Source organism: Crotalus tigris, unplaced genomic scaffold (genome assembly GCF_016545835.1).
Source record: "Crotalus tigris isolate CLP2741 ecotype Arizona unplaced genomic scaffold, ASM1654583v1 scf7180000017800.2534000, whole genome shotgun sequence".
Classification (NCBI taxonomy): Eukaryota; Metazoa; Chordata; class Lepidosauria; order Squamata; family Viperidae; genus Crotalus; species Crotalus tigris.
In genome coordinates, this window is record NW_024096645.1 from 1,072,840 (window position 1) to 1,096,769 (window position 23,930).

At 35.8% G+C, this 23,930-nt stretch overlaps 1 protein-coding gene across 7 annotated transcripts in view; it reads left to right on the forward strand.

Annotated features, from left to right (window-relative positions):
* The window catches only part of DNAH1 (dynein axonemal heavy chain 1), a 197,113-nt gene that overhangs the window by 62,542 nt on the left and 110,641 nt on the right, over positions 1–23,930 (forward strand). For 6 of the 7 annotated variants that reach the window (XM_039342601.1, XM_039342602.1, XM_039342598.1 and 3 more), the window contains 5 exons: positions 1,129–1,354; positions 1,831–1,950; positions 12,849–12,931; positions 13,880–14,021; positions 14,856–15,011. In XM_039342601.1, coding sequence (XP_039198535.1) covers positions 1,129–1,354; positions 1,831–1,950; positions 12,849–12,931; positions 13,880–14,021; positions 14,856–15,011 — 727 coding nt within the window. Of the gene's footprint in view, positions 1–1,128; positions 1,355–1,830; positions 1,951–11,119; positions 11,225–12,848; positions 12,932–13,879; positions 14,022–14,855; positions 15,012–23,930 lie in introns of those variants that run through there. The other variant, XM_039342604.1, reaches the window with a different exon arrangement.

Sequence of the window (23,930 nt, forward strand, 5' to 3'; positions counted from 1 at the left end):
TATAGATTCTGTTTTTGATATTAGGAACTATATCAAGTTGATTAAAAAATTAGCATCGGAATGATTACTGATTGATTTTTTTAACGCAGATAGGGGTGTGAGTCAGATTTTTCAATTTGGATTGATTATATTTTTACCTTTCTTAAAACAGTGGATATTTTAAGGCTTTTTTCCACTGAAGAATTAAATGTGACCATAAATACATACGGAATAAGAAGGCACAATTACTACTCTTAAATAAATAGCGTAGGCAGCCTTGATTCCTAGAGGAAAAACTGAATATAAATGTAATGGATAGATAAAGGAAGAGCTATTTTTGATAGATCAGCACACTTATTTTAAGCATTTATTTATTTATTTAAAATATTCACATATTGCCCTTTTCAATGTTCACTTAAAATTTTAATTGTCTAAAAATTATCTGTAAAAACTCTTCACAACACCTTTGAATTTTTCATGACTAACTTATATATAATTTTTTTTTCAGCCAAAATGCTGAAGAAAAAGGTTTTTCCCTGGTATATTTGCCCAAAATGGAATTATCTTGCTATATAAAAATTGTTTTAAGCCGAATCATTAAAATCTTATATAGTGATATATTCATCTTTGTATCTGTTTTCTGAGGTTTTCGCGAATGTTTTTATGTAGGTCTTTGGTTATTCGGGTTTTCTCCTGTGTCAAATTGGAAGTGTCTTGGCGACGTTTCAACGAAGTCTCATTCGTCATCTTCAGGCTGGTGTGGCCAGGGCCAAGGCAGTGGGGGCTGTTTCCTCACTGTTTCCAGGATGGCTTTGCGGACCACATGAAACCACTTTGCGGGCCGCATCTGGTCCCCGAGCCTTGTGTTTGACATGTCTAAAATACAGCAATCAGCCTTTCTCCAAGTTTGCTGTTTTTTGTGTGCTGTTGATATTTGATGACAGAAGACTCTGGGGACATCCAGAATCAGGTTTTCTGGGGAGTTTGATTACTGTCAGACTACATTCCTGATCCTTTAGTTTTCATAGGAAAAATTATTTCCTGAATATGGATTGTTACTTTCTATTCTGATGGTAATTCTAGAAGTTGTAAAACAGGCTGAAGAAAATTATGATATACAAATGTAAATGTATTTCTGCTTATTTCTAGAGAATATGAGATCAGTTGCCCTTCTGCACCAGATGTGAGGGAAATAGTAAACAAGCATTTGGCAGAAAAAGAGTTGTTGGATAATAGTTTGCCAAGCTTCATGGTCATTGGCCCTTTTCATCTCAGCGTTGAAGGTGTAAAGCAGAGCCTATCCAAGAAGTGCAAAGCTTTGGCCACTTCAATGCTGGACATATTGGCCAGGAATTTACATCGTCAAGTAGAAGATGTGAGTTTTATAGTTGGTACACTGCATCTAGAGGAGTAGCCAAATAAGTAATTTTTTAATTATTTCTGGAAATGTACAATTATTTTACCAGAGATGGTTTATTAACTTATGTGAAATCCAGTATTGTTAAAGTTCAGAAATTGTGAAGAATAATTATCATTTTCAAACTTTCTCTGCAATATCTCAGCAAATACACATGATGTAATCAGACACCTTCTGTTTACAGCCCATGTCATTGCTTATTGCTTATGGAAAAGACAATGGTGAGGAAAAACAGAGCATAATGATGTTAACTAAATCTTGTCTGGGAGACATAGAAAAGGCTTGTGAAATTAGTGGTCTGGGCATGAGCAGGTGGTCTATATAAAGTATAGCTTAGTCTCGATTTCAGACACCTCACCTCGCCTTTTTGATGCAGTTGATTGAACTCTTTGTTTCGGACTTAGCACTGACAGAGTTATTATATCATTTTGCAGATCTGTGATGCTTTCAAGGCCATTAGCCGAAAAATTTATGAAAAACCAAATAGCATTGAGGAACTAGCTGAGCTGCGAGAATGGATGAAAGGAATCCCAGAGAAATTGAAAGTGCAGGAGGTAAAATGTAGTCAAGGAGATGGGATCAAATAACAGGAATGTCATGTGTAATAGGTGGAACTTAGACTTATATCTAAGCTGTTTTTAATCCAGGAATGTGCACTATTGGAACAATATGTCTAAGTGTTCTTTTTTAAAAAAAATTGAAAGCTTTTTAAATATAGGAGCTTCTTGGTGGCACAATGGTAAGAATGCAGTATGGCAGGGGTATTGTTATTGACTGTGATGTTAAAGAGGTTACATTGATGTTAAATTTGATTACAGCCGCTAGGCTATTAATAGGACAATATTGGAAGAAGGAATCTTTGCCTACTTTACAAGAATGGTTTTACAAAGTTTCGTATTTGGCAGAAATGGCAAAGATTTCGGCTTTCTTAAAGGAGCAATCTCAAGAAAAATTTTTTGCGGTATGGGAAAAATGGATAAATTTCATACAATATAATTTGGATATGGAAAAATATTATTTAGCTTTCTCATAATTTGTAATGAATGCTATTTCTTTCTTTCTTTCTTCTTTTTCCTTTTTATATATATATAATTTTTATGTATTATTATTCATATATATTTTTCGTCTATTTTTTTCCTTTTTCTTTCTCTCTCTCTTTTCTTTTTTTCATTTTTTTATTTTTTTTTTTTTTTTTTTTTTTTTCTTCTTAGTATATATTACTTATTTTAAAGTTTATGTTATGCATATTATTATTATATATATTATTATTGTGATTTTTAATCATTATTATTAACTATTTTATAAATTGTAAATGTTATTTTTAAAAAATTTGTTAAATAATCCTATATCCAGTTCTGGGAAGTCGGGGGGGGGTGGGGTGGTTGGGGAGGGGGGGGTGGATTTTTATTTGTAAAACTTTTGAAAAATTTTAATAAAAAAAAAAAAAAAAAAAGAATGCAGTATGGCAGGCTAATTCTGCTGACTGCTGGTTGCCAGCAGTTCGATTTTCACCTGCTCAGGGTTGACTCAGCCTTCCATCCTTCTAAGGTTGGTAAAATGAGGAGCCATATTGTTGGGGGCAACATGCTGACTCTGTAAAATGCTTAGAGAGAGCTGTAAAACACTGTGAAGCAGTATATAAGTCTAAGTGCTATTGCTATTATTATTTTATTCTGCCTTTTTTCCATTAAAACTCAAGGTGGCAAATTTACCAACATTCTTTCCTCTGTCCATTTTCCCCACAACATAACAATGTCCCTGTGAGATGTTGGACTAAGAGAGGGTGACTGGCCCAAAGTCACCCGGACAATATAAAAAAGGTGGGACTAGAACTCACTTAATAAGAATGGCAAAAGAAAATACAAACTAAATTCAGAAATAGGGCAAAGTAAAGAAAAAAGAGAATAAACAGTGTACAGAAAAAAGGAAAGAAAAAAGAAACATTTTTAAAAGTAACTTCTAATCTTCATCATAAGTACAAAAAACTTAATTTCATCACCCTCTATAACCTTACCCTTTTGCATCCATAAGTCATTAAAATTTAAGTCCTAAAGTCAGCAAAAAAATAAACTACACACTAATCAACCTAACATAAATACCTGGGAAGATACTAGAAAAAAATGATCAAAAACAGATCTGTGAACACTTAAAAACTGTTATAAGTAGTACCCAGCATGGGTTTGTTAAAAACAGTTCATGCCAAACCAATCTTATTTCATTATTTGACAGAGTGACTAAATTAGTAGACCAGCGAAATGCTGTGGACATAGTATACTTAGACTTCAGCAAGGCATTCAACAAAGTAAACCACAACCTACTTCTTGGTAAACTAGAAAAATGTGGGTTTAGACAGCATCACCAACAGATGGATTTGTTACTGGCTGACAATCCATATTCAATGAGTAATCCTTAATGGTTGACATTGTTAGTTTATAATTTCTTTCTCATAGATTTTGCTATTTTTTAAATTCTATACTGTATCCAAAATTTTTCACCCATCTTCTCATTGTTTCTTTAACTTGTTCACTTTCCATTTTCAAAGTTAATAAAAAATTATACATTTTCTTAATTAGTTTTCTCATCAGAAGTTAACAATATCTTATCAACAGTTTGTTCCTTATAAAATCCATACACTTTAACATCTTTATCATATCTAGCTTGCATTTGTAAATGTGCCCACCATGATAAATTGATACCCTGATTTTCCATTTCTTGTTTAGATTTTAAATTCCCTTCAGTGTTTAGAATATCTCTATATATCCAGATTTTTTCAAAGTCCACTAAATTTGGGTGTACCAATGCTTCCATTGTTGACAACTACCCTGGAATTTACAATTGCCACCCCAATTGTAAATTGTGCCCCTCCAGATATAACAACCTTTTGTTTCTAAGAGTTATCCATTCTTTTACCCATGTTAATGCAGATGCTTGATAATATAAAACCCACTCTGGTAAACCAAGACTTCCATTTTCCTTGGCATCTTGTAACATTTTCATCTTAATTCTAGCTTTCTTTCCTTGCCAAATAAATTTCAAGATTAATGAATTTAGATCTTCTAAAACCATTTAGGTATTGTTTGGAATAAAAATAAGATTTTTGGTAATATGTTCATTTTCACTCTAGCAATTCTTCCTAATATTGACAATTGCAAATTTTTTCATTTTTCCAAATCCACTCTTATTTGAGTCAATAATTTTGTATAATTATCTTCTTTTATCATTGAACATCTTGATGTTAAATATGTTCCCAGATATTTGACCTTTTTAACTATTTTCAATTCTATTTTTTCTGACATTTTTGGGGGGGTTTATCTGTAAGATTTTTAACTATTACTTTGGTTTTTTCTCTGTTTATTTTCAGTCCTTCCATTTCTCCATATTGTTCTATCTTTCCCAGTAGTTTAGGAATCATCTCCAAAGGTTCTTCCAAAATAAATACCAAATCATCAGCAAATGCTTGTAATTTATGTTTCACCTTTTATTTCTAGTCCTTTAATTTCTGTATCTTGTCTAATATTTCTATTTAAAACTTCCAAGGTCAAAATAAATAACAATAGAGATAATGGACATCCTTGCCTTGTACCTTTTCTTATCTTAAAGTTCTCAGTATAATTTCCATTCACAATCAGTTTCGCTGTATGTTTATTGTATATTGTTTTGATCATATTTATACAGTTCTGTCCAAAGTCCATTATTTTTAATTGCTGAATCATAAATTGCCAGGAAACATTATCAAATGCCTTTTGGACATCTAGAAATATTAGTGCCAGTTGTTTCCGTGGATGTAATTCATAATATTCCAATATATCCATTATCATTCTTAAATTATTTTTAATTTGTCTCTTTGGTAAAAAAAACATTTTGGTCTGAATGTATAAATTCAGTTAAGAATCTTTTCAGTCTCTCTGCCATTATTGAAGTAAAAATTTTATAATCCACATTTAATAATAATATCGGTCTATAATTTTTTATCTGTATCAAATCTGAATCTACTTTTGGTATTAAAGTAATATTTGCTTCTATCCATGTATTTGGGAGTTTAGCCTCCAACAAAAGTTCACTGCAAACATCTTTCAATGGTTCACTTAATATATCTTGTAAAGCTTTATATAATTCCGCCGGTAGTCCATCTGGGCCCCGGTGTTTTCTCGTTTTTTTGTCTTCTTATGGCCTCTGTTATTTCCATCGTTATTTTTTCCTCTAGCATACTCTTACAGGTTTCTGAAATGTTTGGAAGATTATTTTCTTCTAGATATTGAATTATTCTCTCTCTTGGAATTTCTTCTATATCATACAGTTTCTTATAATATTCTTTAATTATTTTTCTTATTTGTTCATTTTTAAATTGTAGGCAACTTTTTTCATCTACCAAATTATTTATCAGTTTCTTCTTCTGTTTTTTAAGTTTATAAGCTAACCATTTCCTAGTTTGTTTGCATTTTCAAAAAAGTTTTGTTTTGTTCTTTTTATTTGCTGTGCCAATTTTTCTGAATCCAACAAATTTAATTTGTGTTTTATTGTTTTCATTGCTCTTTTCAAAATCTTCTTTTGCAGATTTCTTTGCGGTTCTGATTCTAGTTTTTCAAATTTTTCTCTTAATAGTATATATTGCTGCCTTTTCTGTTTATTTGTTTTTTGCCATGTATGTTATAGCTATACCTCTAAATATGCTTTGGCTGTGACCCATATGTTTTGTAATGTTGTATCTTTTTTTGTTTGTTTTTTTGAAGAAAAACTCCATTTCCTTTTTTGCTAGTTCTATAAATTCTCTTTCTTTTAATATAGATTGGTTCAAAATCCATCTTGATTTTTTTTTTTTGTATTCCTCTCCATGTCACTTTTAAGGGGTTGTGATCTGCCCATGTACCTGGTTCTATCTCAATTTCCTGCTTACTTGTCTTCAGTTCAGATGTCATTCAAATCATGTCAGTTCTAGACCAGGATTTGTGACTGTTTGAATAAAATGTGTATTGTAATTTTCCTGGATTGATTTCTCTCCAAACATCTTGTACTCCAATTTCTTTTTAGGAATTGGTAATCTTAGGTAATATTTTTCTTCCACTTTTTCCTGTTATGCTACTTTTATAGTCTAGTGTCCCACCCACTATTGCACTGAAGTCTCCTACTAAACAAATACTTTGATATACCATTTCTGTTATTTTTCTATGGGGATTTTGATAAAATTCTTTCTGTTTATTATTTGGTGCATAGATTACTACCAACAATGTTTGTTTTTGATGTAGATATATTTCGACCATCACAATTCTGTCTTCTTCATCTGAATAAATCATTTTAGAGTCTATTGTCTCTTTAATATATATGGCTACACCTCTTTTTTCTGTTGTGGTGATGCATGGTAAAGTTTTCCAATTTTTGGATATTCCAAAATTTGTAATATTGTCTTTTTATATGTGTTTCTTGCAAACAAATTATATTTAATTTCTGTAGCTTTCTAAACATTTTGTTTCTTTTTGATGGGGAATTTAGTCCATTTATATTCACTAAAAAATCCCATTTTTGTTCTCCATTTCGATTATTTATATTTAGGTTTTGTCGATCTCATGATCCTCTGTTCTCTGGCAGTTCCTTCACTCCCTTGGTCAAGTTTCTCTTTCTGTTCTACTGTTTGTATAGTTGTTTCTTCAGTTGCTTCTTCTGTTTGTTTCTGATCTTTTCTCTCCTCTTGTCGATATTGCACTCCTTCATCTAAGAATGCTCGATTTCTTTCATCAAAGTCTTCTGCTTTCCAAACTGAGTCCAATTGGTATCTTGTATTATTCCAGTTGATTAAGATCCCTTCTGGCATTAACCATCTGAAATTTATGCCCTTTACAATTAGTGTTGTAGTTAAGAAGTGATATTGTCTTCGGGTATCTCTTACTCTCTTGGGGATCTGCTTTAACACCACCATTTCTTTATTCTTTATTGTAATGGCTCATCTCTAACTTTTCTCAGTATTTCATCTCTTGTTGTTTTCTTTATAAATCTTACATGAACTTCTCTGGGTAGTTTATATTTCCTTGTGTAGCTTGATTCATTCGAAATATTTCATCTATCTCCATTTGCATCCCTGCTCGGTCTGCTTTCAAAGCCTCTGCCAGGAGATCGATAATCACAACTACTGTATTCTCTGTCTTCAGGAATATTTTGAAATCTTAAATAGTGTTCCTCTTTCTCCATTTCTAAGATCACCACCGCTCCTTCTAGATTTTGTTTTGCTTGTTCTAATTTTTCATTTTCTTGTATTAGTACTTCCATTTTTATCAATATCATCTGATTTATTTTCCATTTTCTGAATTCTTTATTCATTTTTAACAATCATTTGTTGATGGACTTCAAATTGTGTCTTTATGTCTAACATTTGTTCGTTTAATTTATCAAAATTACTTTTTTCTCTTCATGGTTTTTTTGTATTGATTCTTGAATTAATTTTAGTGTACTTTGCATCTCATTTTGAGCAGTGCTTATTTTCTCATGCTGCAACATTATTTCAATAGATCCCTGGCTTGTTGGGCTGGATGTTCCAACAGAGGGTACAGAGGAAATCTTTTTCATAAGTGATGAGATTCGATGCACTTGTAAGTTATTTACTCTCGAAATTAAATCTAAAAAAAAATTTCCATGTCCTGTAGGTTAAACAGTCTTTCATTGAATCAATCTAAGTTCAATTTTTAAGAATTCTTTTATCTTCCTTAAAATCTTTTTCCCTCCTGTAATTGCTCGCCACTTTTAACTCTCTTCTCCCTTAGTCTTCTGGGGTCTTCACTTCATAGCTTCTTCCCAATCAGGGGATCAACATTTCTAAGTCCCAAAGGAAAAGGAATGAAAGAACAGGCTCACCCAGTTTCAGCATTCTGTTCACAATCAGCTGTTAAGCGCAGGGCTTTTCAACCTTTTCACACATTGTACCACTTTTAGGATATGGCAACATCCAAGTACCACCAGTTGCCTAGCAAGATGTCAAAAACTTGATGACCAAAAAAAAAAAAAAAAGGAAAAAAGTGATAAAGTACAGGTAGTCCCTGACTTACAACAGTTCGCTTAGTGACTGTTTGAAGTTATAATGGCACTGAAAAAAGTGCCCCCCAAGCCACAGCCAAGCAAGACACCTGCCTGCCTGCCTGGTGGTGCTCTTCCTCTTGTCCAAGGTTTTCATTGTTGTGAGCATTTCTGTTGAGGATTGGCAGCGGGAGTGGGGGGTGTTTGGTTTTTATTTCCCCCGTCTGCTGGGTGGTTGTAGCAGGTTTTGGTCACTTAACATGACCCTGGGATACTGTGACCATCATAAATATGAATCAGTTGCCAAGCATCTGAATGTAAATCACAAGACCCTGGAGATGCTGCAACATTCCAGCTGATCGGCGCTTATTCTGGACTCAGCAGAAGCGCCAGGATCAGCGCTGAGCTCCAGCTGATTGGTGCTTCTTCAGGACTCAGCAGAAGCACCAGGATCAGCGCCGAGCTCCAGCTGGAGCCTGGTGCTTGCACTGAACCATGACAGCCCCGAAGAAGCGCCAATCAGCTTGAAAGTGGCACTGATCCACTCATCCTTCCGCTGAGCCCTGACAGCCCTGCAGCTCCAGCCATCCCTTGTTCAGGCTTGTGCAGTGCTGCCACCAGTTCAGCTCATTCCCCTCCCCCGCCACCACTTTTCTAGGATGGTCGCATACCACCTGCCAGGTGCCAATGTACCACAGGTGGTACCCGTACCACTGGTTGAAAAGCCCTGGTTTAGCGGAGCGCCGCAGCTCCTCGCTTCTCTTCCGGCTGGCGATGACTTGGGCTTTCTGGGCTTACCAGGCAGCTTTTCTTCCATCCTTTTGGAGAGTTTCTTCAGTCCATCTGGACCGACCGCCGTCTGGTCCAGACTCCCGAAGCATCCCTCCTTCTTGTTGCCACTCCAGGGCAACTTTCCGACCCCTTGGGGTTGCCGGGCCAAACAAAATCAGGCTAAGAAGCCAGAGCCCTGACTTCTTCCACCTGTCTCGTCAAAGGCCAAACCAGTTCATTCAGTTGATGTTGTAAGACAGGGGTCTTCAAACTTGGCCCTTTTATGACTTGTGGACTTCCACTCCCAGAATTCCTCAGCCAGACACGCTGATTGAGGAATTCTGGGAGTGGAAGTCCACAAGTCATAAAAGGGCTAAGTTTGAAGATATCTGTTGTAAAACTTTATCTTTCTTTGATTTTTCTTTTTCTCATTTCAAATATTTCTTCAAGGTTTTAACCAATTTCTTTTGTAATCCAATAAAAAGTCCTTATCCAATCAATCTCTTGGCTTGTCAGCTGTATTTCCACTTCAGTTGTTTTCTGTCTCATAGTCCTTTTTATTTTCCAATATTTCTGCAAATTGTTTACATTCTGAAGTTTCTGCATCAATTAAAATGTGTTTCATCTTTATCTTCTAAGATGTTTTTACATCATTAATTTCTTATTTAATATCTTTTAGACAATCTATTATAAATGCATGCGTCATAATAAAACTGCTATTTTTGGCCCCATTCCTCAAAAAAATCCTGAATGATTTCAAATGTAAAAAGCATTTTCTATAATTTTGCAAGCTCTGCTGCTGACTAAAGAGACAGACTTTTCACTTTCTTTCTTTTTCCTTTCTACCTGGAATCTTTAGTCCTCTCTGATGTTCCATTTCTTAAATCATAAATCTCAAATTTCTTTTTCACTTAAGACGGGCTAAACAAATTGGTTCCCATGAAGGTACTGTTTATTTATGTAATTATTTCCAAAATCTCATAGCAGAAGTCCTAATTCATTATTCCAAGTGTCTAGACCCTTAATTCATTTATTATGTTCTTGAACCAGATTCTTATTTAGCTTTTTACTAATTTATTTATAATTTTTCAAGTTTTTCTGCTTGCAGATTATTTTTAATTTATTCAAAAATGAAAGTAAATTCACCAGGTGGCTTTTCACTTGTAGTTTTTAATATCTCTAATATGTTTAAGGTAGTTGAATAGGACCTTTTCCAAAGATTACAAAGTGAATATCCTTTAAAAGGTTGCCCTGCAGCTGAGAATATCACTCAAACCTGTGAGAAACCACTATCCTGCAGTCTCCTCATGAGTAGCAGCCTTCCGGAACATGCAGGCAGTTTCATGTCGTCTTCTTATGCAGAAAGATTCTGCTTCCTTATCCTTCCTTACCCTTATCCTGCAGTCATTGTCTCTGCTCATTCAGAGATGTCTTAGCTCTTCATTCCTCACCTGGAAGTTCCAATATGTGTATAAACTATCTTGAAGGTGTAGAGGTGGTGTATGCAATCATTTATTTTTGTCAGACCAAATGGGAGCACCTTACTTAACTAATAAATTCTTAACTAATAAATAAAGATATTTCCAAATCCCTGATTGTGTATTTAAGGAAGTCAGTGCAGATTTTGAAGAAACTGCAGCTATAATATATGATGGATTGTTTGTGAAATTCTGGAAAACATATTTTATATCATTACTTGTGTTTCTCCGAAAATAAAACCAGTTCTTTTTTTTTTTGCCTCCAAAAGAGACACAGGTCTTATTTTTTGGGGGTGTCTTTTTTACTCACCTCCTGCACCGACAACCCTGCCCAGCCAGTCCACTTCTTCTGCAGCCAAAGGAGTAACTTTATTCTGCAGCAGCATTCTGGCCTGCATTTCGCAGTCAGGCCTTTCCGGAAGGCCTCTGCAGCCGAGTACCAAGCTATGGATTCAATCCATAGCTCAGTTCTCATCTACAGTGGCCTTTCCAGAAATGCAAGCCTGACTGAGAAATGCAGGTCTGGCTACAGAAGATGCCTCACAAGAAGTGGGTCAGAGAGGAGAGGCCTGGCTGCAAGGTAAGTGGGTGCTGGGCGCATGGGGCAGATCCACACACACCCCCCCACCCCTGCCCTAGCTTGATTTTTAAGTGTGTGCCTCACCCCAAAACTAGGCCTTATTTTTGGGGTAGGGCTTATATTAGGTTCATCCACCAAAATCAAGCTAGGCTTATTTTCAGGGTAGGCCGTACTTTCAGGGAAACAGGGTATATAAAAAAGACATATTTCAAGCCTCTATACAGCACTATGTACAAACCAAAAGCATCCTACACAGCAGTAGCACTCTTGGAGCCAAACAAAAGATGTAGATGTGTGGAGACAAAAGTGCTATAGCAATAAAAAATATCTGTCAGTATATAAACTGCATTTAACTTTTACTGCAAAACAATTTGTTCACTTCTTTATTTAGGTCAGTGTTTCTCAACCATGACAATTTTAAGGCATGTGGACTTCAACTCCCAGAATTCCACAGCCAGCATTGCTGGCTGTGGAATTCTGGGAGTTGAAGTCCACATGCCTTAAAATTGTCAAGGTTGAGAAACACTGATTTAGGTGGTGAGCATCAGTATATAAACTGACTGAGCACTATCAATATCAGTGTTTATAGTTTCTTTCTTTATTAAAACCCTGCTTTTCTATTCTGGCAAACATTCAAAATGGATAACAAAATATAAAAAACCCCAAAGGTTTAAAAACTTAAACATATAAATTAACACTACAATTGATACTAACGTAATGGAACAGAAGATAAGCATTTTTATAGATTTTCTAAACACCTAGAGATTAGGAGCCAAACGCAGATCCTGAAGGAGTATGTGAAGCAATAGAGGAGAAGGCTGTCCCCATGTCCCAGAAACTCATGATTGCAGAGATATCTTCCAGTGGGCTTTTCATTGAGTTCTTAAGAATGTGCAGGGTTGTAATAGGTAAGATACTGTGTTAGAAAGTCAGTTAAGCCCTTTAGATGTTTAATAATCAGAAGCAGCTCTGCTAAGTGACTAGCAGCCAGAGCAGACCTTTTAGTATAGACATCATATGTTCTCTCTATCTGCATCAGTTATCAGCTTAGCTACTTCAGTTTGTGCCAGTTACAATTTCTGACACTTCTCAAGGGAAGAGTAGCCCAATGTAGAACATGTTACAGTAATCAAAACAGCATGTGACAAGGCACAAATCCAATTGGTTCAGGGATAACAGTTGGTGCCCTAGATGTAATTATACAAATGTGCTCCTGGCCATAGTCACCACCTGTAAATCTAGTAGCAGCTGATAATCAAAGGACATCCAGACTATGAACTCTAATTATGTTGATTCCCAGGTTATTAAAAAATGCTAAAAAGCATGGTAGGGTTGGCAGTAACACAGTTTCCCAGTTGCCAATAGGATCTAGCAGGCTTTAAAAGTCATCTATAGTCTTACACTTCCTAAAGTATCCTAAAGTAATACTTCAGAAGTTTTTAGATCCTGTTATGTTCCCTGTGTTATTATAGCCTAACAGTCAAGCAATAAAATTATTTCCTCTTTCTTCTTCTATCTGAGTCTCACCATATTAAATATTCATTACGTAATGGAACGAAATGTTGATTGTGGAAATAATTAATACCTGTGTCTGCTTTCTCTCTCTCTATGTATCGTTCTGTAGGAGTTGATAAGTAGTGTTATGGAAGAATATGAAGTCATGGAGGAATTTCTTTACAATTTGACTCAAGATGACTTCAATGACAAGTAAGCATAAGTCATTTCCCCTGCAGTCAGAGCAAGACCTTTGGCCTGGGTTATTATATTTTCTGCCTCGGGGCTTTATTTACACATCAGAAGGCTTCATCAAATCTCTTTAGGCAACCAGAAAAGATACCTGCTGAACTACCTTATTCAAATGCAGAAGCTGTGAGGGTATGAGCCTGCAGCCTGGAATTGAGGCAATCTTGTAGTTTTTGACCTTTTTTTAAAAAAAAAAATAAAGGTCTTTATTTTACATTGCATCTCATGAAAGACCAATAAACTTAGTGACTGTAAAGTGTGAGATTGTTAGGCTGCCTATTTCTGTGTAAATAGATGTGAAGCATTCACAAGAACTTGTGAATTGCTCAAGAATGTCTGTCCTTGCCAACATTTCAATGCAAAGATATACTACAAACTAGATGCAGAAAGTAAAAATTTGATCCCAGCCTTTACAATGTATTCTCTTTTCCATAGTATTTAAAGTTAATAAGAAAGCATAGAAATAATTGCATGTAATGTAAGTTGAAACACCCTGAGCATAATTTGATGTTATTTTTAATTTATTAAGAATTTGAATAGCATGTTTGATTTGCAGCATAATTTATTCACTATTATTTCAGTGATCAAACACAAAAATATCTTATGAAATGGGCCATTATATTTTTTCCTATTTTATAAGCTGAGAACTAACATACCAATTCTGTTTCACAGAAGCTTCTTTTCCTGAATTATAGCATGGTTTGCCGTGTAACATAGCCAAAGCTATTTTATTTAATATATATCCTGCACTTAGGTGTGATTTTATGCATGATGGAATAGCAGTAAGATATTGAGGAATTTGTGGGATCATTTTTTTTCTTTTCATTCCCAGATACTGCCTGTATTTATTTGTAAGAATTGCATTAGCACTATCTTATAATACCCCAAGATAACGTTCATTTGTGCTTTCAGGTGGGCTGCAAGTAATTGGCCTCTGAAGATCAGTACACAAATTGAATTAATAAGGCAACAGCATCTTGAAGATGAGGAAAGATTCCGTAAAATTCAGCTGATGGATCAAACCAATTTCTTGGAACGTTTAGATGGCCTTCAGGTACTAATCCCCGATTGCAGATTTCTCTGCATTCTCATTAAACAAACATCCTTGGGTTCCCAAGCAAGATTAATGCATGAAATTGTGTATTAATCTCATTGATAAAATAACTGTTCCTATTCATGCACTATCATCAGGGTTTACACAGCCCTATGTTGTTTCTAGTCCTGCAATAAATGTTCTTTGGCATGTAAACTTTTAATATAAAATATAAATCTTTTCATATAAAAAGGATATGCTTCCATGATTTTGCTTAGGCTATACATTTGCTCTTGTCCTGAATGTATTTACATGCCAAGTCCTGTTTGGAGATTATTTTCCATATAAGTTTGAAATGGCGTGACTTTGAATATTTTGCAAATATTGCACCAAACACCTCCTTTTCAAATTTTGTTGCCTACCTGTATCAACCTAAAATGCTACTCCTTTGAACATGAATATATATGTTTGTATTTTTGTGTATGGAAGAGTATGCAGCTAAGAGAACAGGTGGGGGAGTTGTACATACACCTTTTGATTTATTTTCCACCCAAAAATCAAGTGAAATGTGATCAGATGGAGATCATTTTAAGAATATGTGTGTCTGTGATGATTAAAAGTTTAAAAGTAAAAAAAAACTCCAATCCATTTTTAAAAAATCTATGTGGCTCCATCCCCTTTTGCAATGCAACCCTGATATGCTATTCCAAGGCTGGTTGCCAATCTCTCCTCAGAAATGCATTGAAATTGTATCCAAAAGGGAACTACCCAACTGAAATGTTGGAAGAAATTCATAAACATAACTTGTCTGAATGATCCTCTCTTCCTATATATTACACATTCTTTGTTACCCAGATTGCAGTGGCTGGATTTTCTGCACACATGGATATTGGTCGGGCCCACGAGATAGCCAATGAAGCCAGAAGAATCAGGAAGCAATTGAAAGAGTCCCAGCAGTTGGCGTTGCTTTACAATAATCGGGAGCGTATTTTCAGCATGCATGTAACCAATGTGAGTGTCCAGCATTTTTGTCCATCGTGCTTTATATCCCTCTCTGAGCTGATGACAACAGCAAAAACTTCCCGGTATCTCATCACCAGTATCTCATTACAACTTCACCATGTTGCTGTCTGTATTTTCTGAGCAGGTTGTCTCAAAATTCTTTCCTGCGATCTTCCTGAAGTGTTTTTCTCCTGTCTGTGAGTAGCAGAAAACTAAACTGGCTTATATTTTACTGTCTCCTCTTCCCATTCCAGTTGCTTTTGTTCTGTCTATGAGCTGGAACATGTGTCCTGAATTCATGTGTTGGGCACACTGCTCTTCCCCCATTTTCTCAGCATCACCAGCCAGTGGAAAAATCGTGTGCCAATCACATCACCTGAGGGGTTAGTCATCTGTCAGAATTTATCCTATTCTTCACTTGCCATTTCTCTCAGCCTAGGGACCAGCTGCAGAGGCTGGGAAAGGTAGCAGGTGAAGGAGAGAGAAGGCTGTTTAGCCACCAGATCTCTGACCCAGTCCCTGGCTCAGAGACTGATTAGTCTGAATAGCTGACAGCTAGAGTCAAAAGTGAGAGTTACAGGAGGGTTATAATAGTTGTCTCTGCTGTTTCACCAGGGAACCCTCCATCACTATCACCCCCCCCCCATCCCTGAGGAGAAGCTGTTGGACAGCTTTTGAACATGTGCACCCTAGATAACAGCTGATACTCACTCTGGGTGTGTGTGTTTGTGTGCACATGTGGTTGTGCTGGAGAATGGAGGGGCAGAGAAAGCCAGCTCTTTCTCTTCAGCTTAATTTAACTCTCACTGCTTCCAGTGATCAGCTGCTGTTCAGACTCAACCAGCTGTCCAAGCTAGCATTAAACTGGAGAGAGCCCTGTTTGGGGGGGGGGGGAAACTGCCCCAAACTGAATAATGCTGGAGGACTATGTCCAGGGCCCACTTTGGCTTCACATCGTATATAAACATTACTTATTAACTAAAGTCCAGAGAAATTCAGTTACACGTTTTATGATTAAAGTTTAATAAGCAAAGGGACCTGGTAAAAAGTAGTTAAACTAGCATTATTTTTTTAAAACTAGCTGAATGTTTTAGTTGTTGAGTCATAAATTGCCAGGAAACATTATCAAATGCCTTTTGAGCATCTAGAAATACTAGTGCCAATTGTTTCCCTGGATGCATTTCATAATATTCCAGTATGTCCATTGTAACTCTTAAGTTATAATGCAAAAGTAAATGCAAAATACATGGACCGAAGCAAATATTACTTTAATACCAAAAGAGGACTCAGATCTGACACAGATAAAAAATTACAGACCGATATCATTACTAAATGTGGACTATAAAACCTTTACTGAAAAGATTTCTAACTGAATTTATACATCCAGATCAAAACAGATTTCTACCAAAGAGACAAATGGATGTTTTATCTACTATTCAGGCAACTTGGATAAAAAATGTTATATTAAATTTTATAGCAAGCATATATAATTTACTTTTGTCTTTTATTTTAGTCATTTAACTTTTATTGAACAAATGTACCACTTAATATACCATCTTCCATATTCATAGGAAAATATAGAAATTGAACTGTCTTTTTTAAAATGAATGTACGTATACTGTTTGCTTTTATTTTTTATTAAAATATGCATTTTTGTAAAGTTTTCTTGTTTTACTCTTAAATTTTCCTTTGTAAAGCAAATTTATAAACATAAACAATTATTTATTCTTATAAACCTCTCTCAGATTTTCCCCCTTTTCAGGTTTGCCCCTTATTATTTCCAACAAAATATATATCATATTTTATAATCACTTCCCAACTTCCCATTTTTAACAATTTAAGAAATTGTAAAAGTCAAGTGAAATAAGTGCCTAGCAGGAGAAAAAACAGATATTTGTATTCATGTTGGTATCCATGAATGAATGAATGAATGAATGAATGAATGAATGAATGAATCAATGATTCAATGAATTAATTAACTAATCAATGAATCAGTGAAAATTGAGAATTAAAAATACAGCAGAAATTTAGCTAATGTTCGTTTGGGATCTCATTTTGTATCTCCTGCCCCTGGGAAAAAAGGAGTGGTTATTTATGTTAAGCAAAATCTACCAGTTTGTCTGGTAGAATCAGATCCTCAAGGAAGATATGTAATGATTGAACTTGGTTTATATGGTAAGGAAATACTTGTAGTGGGATTGTATGCACCAAATCAGCAACAAGAACAATTTTATAAACTGTTACATCAGAAAATAATTTCGCTGGACTATAGATCTGTGATATTAATGGGGGATTGGAATGGTGTTTTAGATACACAAAGGGACAAAAAAGGTTCTTCTACCCTTTCTAAACAGGCTAAATTACCTAAAGCCTTTTTTGATCTGAAAGAGGACTGGGAATTGAGAGACTATTGGCGTGAACGTAACCAAGAGGAGAGAGACTTTACCTTTTTTTCAGATAGACATCAATCTCTTTCAAGAATTGATTTTTTTTTTATTACAACTGACTTATATAATAGGGTAAAGAACGTAAAAAATTTTCCTAGGTCATTGACGGATCATAGTCCAGTTTGGATGGAGCTGATTTATGAAAAAGAGGAGAGGAGATCCTGGAGGGTGAATGAGAACTTATTTAGACAAGAAAAGAATGTTCAAAAGTTAAAGGAGTGTTTAAAGGATTATTTTGTTTTGAATATGTATAAGGGGACATCAACATCAATGGTATGGGATGCAGGTAAAGCTTTTATGCGTGGGATTCTGATTAAAATGAACAATGTTCATAGACAAAAGCAGACTCAGAAGCGTAAGGAACTGGAAGATGAGATTAAATCAAAAGAAAAGTTTTTGATTTTAAATCCTTCAGATGAAAAGGTTAAGGAATCTATAAAGTTCTTAAGAACACAATTTAACATGTTGATGGCTGATCAATCTGCAACTAATTTTTTGTTTATGAAACAAAATACATTTTGTAATGCCAATAAACCAGGGAGATGGTTGGCCTATCAATTAAGAAAGAAACAGAGACAGAGAATAATAGATAAAATAAATTATAATGGTAAATTAGTGTATCAGAAGGAATTGATTAAGAAATCTTTTTTAGATTATTATCAAAAATTATATAAGACTACTAATGTACAAATTTTAGATATAAATAAATATTTAAGGGAGGCTAACTTTCCTAAATTGACAGAAGATCAGAAGCAAGAAATTAATGGTCCAATTACTAATGAGGAAATTGTGACAGTTATTAAGCAATTAAAATTAGGTAAAGCACCAGGTACGGATGGTTTGACACCTATTTATTATAAAACTTTAGTAGAGGAGATGATTCAACCTTTAGGTGAGCTTTTTAATAACATATTGCAGGGTTCAGAGATTCCTCCGTCATGGCGCAGTGCTTTTATATCCTTGATTCCAAAAGAGGATCAAGATCTTACTTTACCAAAGAATTATAGACCTATATCTCTTTTAAATGTAGATTATAAGATTTTCGCAAAAATTTTAGCTAATAGGCTTATGACGGTTGTGCATCAACTTATACATAAGGACCAATCGGGTTTTATAACTGGCAGGTACATGAAAAATAATATTAGACAAATTATTAATATATTAGAATATTTAGATAAGAACAACCAAGTCCCTGCAGGGCTGATATTTTTAGATGCTGAAAAAGCTTTTGATCAATTGAACTGGCATTTTATGTTAGGAGCAATTGAGGAGATGAATTTTGGAGAAAAAATATTACAAGCTCTTACTGCTATATATCAAAAACAAACGGCACAACTTATTGTTAATGGGGGTTTGTCAGAGGTTTTTACAATAGAAAAAGGTACTAGACAGGGATGTCCTTTGTCACCGTTGCTGTTTGTCTTAACATTGGAAATTTTGTTGATTAAAATCCAAGAGTCGCAGGAAATAAGAGGAATAGAAGTTAACAAAAAAGAATATAAGTTAAGAGCTTTCGCAGATGACTTGGTGGTTACTTTGTCTCAACCTACTTATTCTGTAGTGAAGTTATTACAGTTGATATACCAATATGGATTAGTTTCGGGTTTCAAAATTAATAATAATAAGACTAAAATATTATCTAAAAATATGACTACTTGTGATAAACAGATTTTGGCTAATTTGACTGGTTTTGAAATTGTTGATAAGATAAAATATCTGGGGGTTATTTTATCTGTTTCTAATGTAAAATTGTTTAAGAATAACTATGAAAGGTTGTGGGTCAGGGTACAAAAAGACTTGAAAAATTGGGAGAACTTACAGTTATCTCTCATGGGAAGAATTGCAGTGATTAAAATGAATGTCCTGCCAAAATTTCTCTTTTTATTTCAAATGTTACCTATTTTAAAGAATGAGGTTAATTTAAATGAATGGCAGAAAGGCATTAATAAATTTATTTGGGCAGGGAAAAAACCAAGGGTAAAGTTTAAAATTATGCAGGACTTCCGTGAGAGAGGTGGACTCAAGGTACCGAATTTGAAATTATATTATGATGCTGTGGTTTTAACATTAATTAGTGATTGGGTAAATTTAACAAATTTAGAGATACTCCATTTGGAGGGATGGGATTTACTTTTTGGTTGGCATGCCTATTTAATATTTAATAAAAAAGTGGATTGGGCCTTTAAATCTCATATTATAAGGATTTCTTTACTTAGGGTTTGGAGGAAATATTATAAAAGTGATTTTAAAATACCATTATGGGCTATACCTTGGCATGCGATAGAGGGGATAAAGAGAGGTGTTAAAATGGATACGGTGTCTTATACACAATTACTTAGATGGGATGGTCAAAATTGGCAGTTAAAATCTTTGGAAGATCTAGTACATGAAAACATTACCTATTCTTGGTTTCAATATAGACAATTAGTAGATAGATGGAAGATGGACCGTAATCTAGGCCTGCTTAGAGAAGATGAAAATCTTATTAAGCAAGTAAAGGATCAAAGACAAACTCACATTAAGAGAATTTATGGGGTGCTAGTGGAACTGGATTCAGAATCAGAATTAATTAAAGACTGTATGATTAAATGGGCGCAGAATTTTGGTGAACCAGTTCTACTGGATACCTGGGAAACTATCTGGGTGAGAAATGTTAAGTTTACACAAGCCCAGAATTTAAGGGAGAATTTTTACAAAATGTTTTGCAGATGGCACCTTGATCCACAAAAGATGTCTCTCATGTATCCTGACTTACAGCCTAAATGTTGGAGATGTGGCTGCCTGGATGCCACTTATTATCATATTTGATGGTCGTGTAAAAATATAAAAGCTTTTTGGATTAAGATATGGTGGAACATTCAGAGAATTTTTAGAAAGAGGGTAAAATTTACTCCACAATTGTTTTTGCTTGGTATTGTTACTGATTGTGATGCTAAGGAGGTTATATTGATGTTGAATTTGATTACAGCCGCAAGGCTGTTAGTAGGTCAATACTGGAAGAAGGAATCTTTGCCTACTTTGCAAGAGTGGTTTTTTAAAGTATCTTACTTGGCGGAAATGGCAAAGATTTCGGCTTTCTTAAAAGAGCAAACGCAAGAGAAATTTTTTGTTGTATGGGAAAAATGGATAAATTTTATACAATTTAAATTGGATATGAAAAAATATCATTTAGCTTTTTTATAACTTGTATAAAAACTCTACTTTTTCTTTTTCTTTTCTTCGCTTTTCTTTTTTAAATACTTTTTCTTTTTAAGGTTTATAATTTTTTTTTATATATATTTTATTCTTAATTATCTTATAATTTTGTTAATTTCTTTTAATTAAGCCTATATTCTGCTCTGGGAAGCTCCGGGGGGGAGGGAGGGGGTGGTTTGGGAGGGGTTGGGGGAGGGTTGTATTGTTTTTTTTGTTGTTGTTGTTGTTGTTATTGTTTTTTTTCTGTCTTTGTAAAAGTTTTTTAAAATTTTCAATAAAAAAAAAAAATACAGCAGAAATTATTAGAAATAGTGCCAGATGGAATTCACATTCAGAATAGGCTCATGTAATTTCCTGGTCCAGTCTCTGGGGGAACGAAGTCTTCAAAGCTTTTCTCTAGAGCAGCAGGGCCAGGTCAATCTGAATTTCAGGGAACATTATTCTATAAGTAGATACTACAAGAGAAAAGACATGCCCCCTGAAAGCCAACGCTTAGCTCAAGGCTTTTCAACCAGTGGTACGGGTACCACCTGTGGTACATTGGCACCTGGCAGGTGGTACGCAACCATCCTAGAAAAGTAGTAGCGGGGGAGGGGAATGAGCTGAACCAATGGCAGCATCGCACAATACTGAGCGAGAGATGGCTGGAGCTGCACGGCTGTCAGGACTCAGCGGAAGCGCCAGGATCAGCGCTTCTCCAGGACTGTCAGGGCTCAGTGGAAGCGCCCGGATCAGCTCCAGGCTCCAGCTGGAGCTCGGCGCTGATCCTGGCGCTTCTGCTGTGCCCAGAAGAAGCGCTGATCAGCTGGAATGTTGCAGCATCTCCAGGGTCTTGTGATTTACATTCAGATGCTTGGCAACTGATTCATATTTATGACGGTCACAGTGTCCAAGGATCATGTGATGTGACCAAAACCTGCTGCAACTACCCAGCAGATGGGGGGAATAAAAACCAAACACCTCCCCACCCCCACTGCCAATCCTCAACATAAATGCTCACAACAATGAAAACCTTGGACAGTAGGAAGAGTGCCGCCGGATGGGCAGGCAGTTGTCTTGCTCGACTGTGGCTTGGGGGGCACTTTTTTCAGTGCCATTGTAACTTCGAACAGTCACTAAGTGAACTGTTGTAAGTTGAGGACTACATGTACTTCATCACTTTTTTCCTTTTGGGGGGGGTCATCAAGTTTTTGATATCTTGCTAGGCAACTGGTAGTACTTGGATATTGCCATATCCTAAAAGTGGTACAATGGGTGAGAAGGTTGAAAAGCCCTGGCTTAGCTGATGGGACCCAAAGCATGCAAATCCTATCAGGTCTGGTTGGACAAGCAGAGATAATTAAAGATATCTAGGCCCTGTATTGTGAAGGGTTTTATGGGTGACTATTAGCAGCTTGCATTGCATCAGAAATCGATTGGTAACCACTATATATCATGTAGTGATTTTAATGGATGCACTATGATGTGCAAATAATTATTTCCACAGCATTGCTCCATTCTGAACTAGCTATAGCTTTTCAATTGTCTGCAAAGATAGCCTCATGTTGGGTGCATTGCTGTAGTCCAAATGCAAGCTAATTAAAACATGGGTGATTGTGATATGGTCTCCCAATCCAGAAACTGGTGCAGTTGGTGTACAAGATGGATTTGTGTAAAACCCTCCTGGCCATGTTTGCCACCAATTCTTTGTGCAGGACTCAAGAGTCTAGGAAGACTTCCACACTGCACAACAATTCAGTCTATGGAGTTGAAATCCCATCCAAAACTACTGATGAAACATGTTTTGGTAAGCCCAAAGCTCACAGTCACTAGGCCTAACTAGGATTCATTTTGATATTGTTTTCATCCAGACTTAAACAGTTTCTGCGTATTAAGGCAATATCACTTGGTTAATCTAGATGCCAACAGATTACTTCATGCAAGAGATCCACTTAGATGTTATGTAGGAGGTGGGAGAACTTTGAGATATTCCACAAAACAAGGGCTTAAGGCGAACCTATGGCACGGGTGTCAGAGGCGACACACAGAGCCCTCTCTGTGGGCACGTGCACCATCGCCCCAGTCCTAGGCCTTCAGCTGGGTTTTATAAAACCTTTTCGCTTTAGGCCTCCGCCGCCGTGTGCAAAAAAAAAAAAGATTCAATCAATCTGTCAATTTCAACTTCTCGCGGGAAAAAAAAGATCTTGCAAAGTTGGAATTGATTGATTGAACTTTTTAGGCCCACCCAGTCTGCTGTTACCATCACAGCCATGCCCAGCCAATGGGCCACACCCAGCCAATGGGCCACACCCACCCAGCACCCGACGATGCATAAGTGGATTTTGGGTTGCAGTTTGGGCACTCGATCTCTAAAAGGTTTGCCATCACTGGCCTAAGGCTAGATCTCTCATCTATCAGCTTCAGCTAGAACCAGCCATGGAAAGAAGAGGAGGAAACAGTGTAATATCATGCCTTCTGTTCATAACCCTTTGAGCCAGTCCAAAGTAAACCATAATCAGTGGTATTGATGGCTCTTAAGACATCATGGCAATCATGCAATTGCCAATCTGGTCCCACCACAGGACTTCTACAAGTGCAATCAATGCTTTCAGTATTACACATCCAGGTCTGAAACCCAAATAAAAAAAGTTGAAATTAAGCATTAATATAATTTGGCTGAAAAACATGGTTAATATAATATAAAATGTGAGCAAGTAAATTCCTGATTGATATCTCCCACAGGACTATCCAGACAGCTACTTTAATATGCTTCCTTCAGTTTATGAGCTGACACAAAATTAGCACAATTTGCTCTGAACCATCAGACAAAGCTCTATTCTGTCCCAATAACGAGGCCAACCAATGGCATCATTCTTACCACATTAGCTATAATGGGGAACAAATTAAAGAGAGCAATTGGTGAATTTCCTGTAGTTAAAAAAAAAACACTAATTGCTGTCCTTGGCAAGGGATGTGGCTGGAACAAGAGACATGTTTCTACTGATGACTATATCCACTAATTTAATCAACTGGCAGAATCTGATGCTGAGGATCCATAGAGTTTCATTGTTTGTCAGGACCTGATCTGCCTCTTGTTTTAAATGGAAGTCATCTATGCTGCAGATGATCTTCAGATTCCCACACTCTCTTGCTCTCTTTTTATGTTTTTTTCTCTACCTCCCTTAGTTTTTCTGTCTCACTTGTATCTCTAGCTCTGCTTAAAAACAAAAGGACAGGAGGTTGTTGACCAGCACTGGCTGGTGGACTCCCCACTTCTCTTGTCCTTGCTCCCCAGCCCTTCCACTGT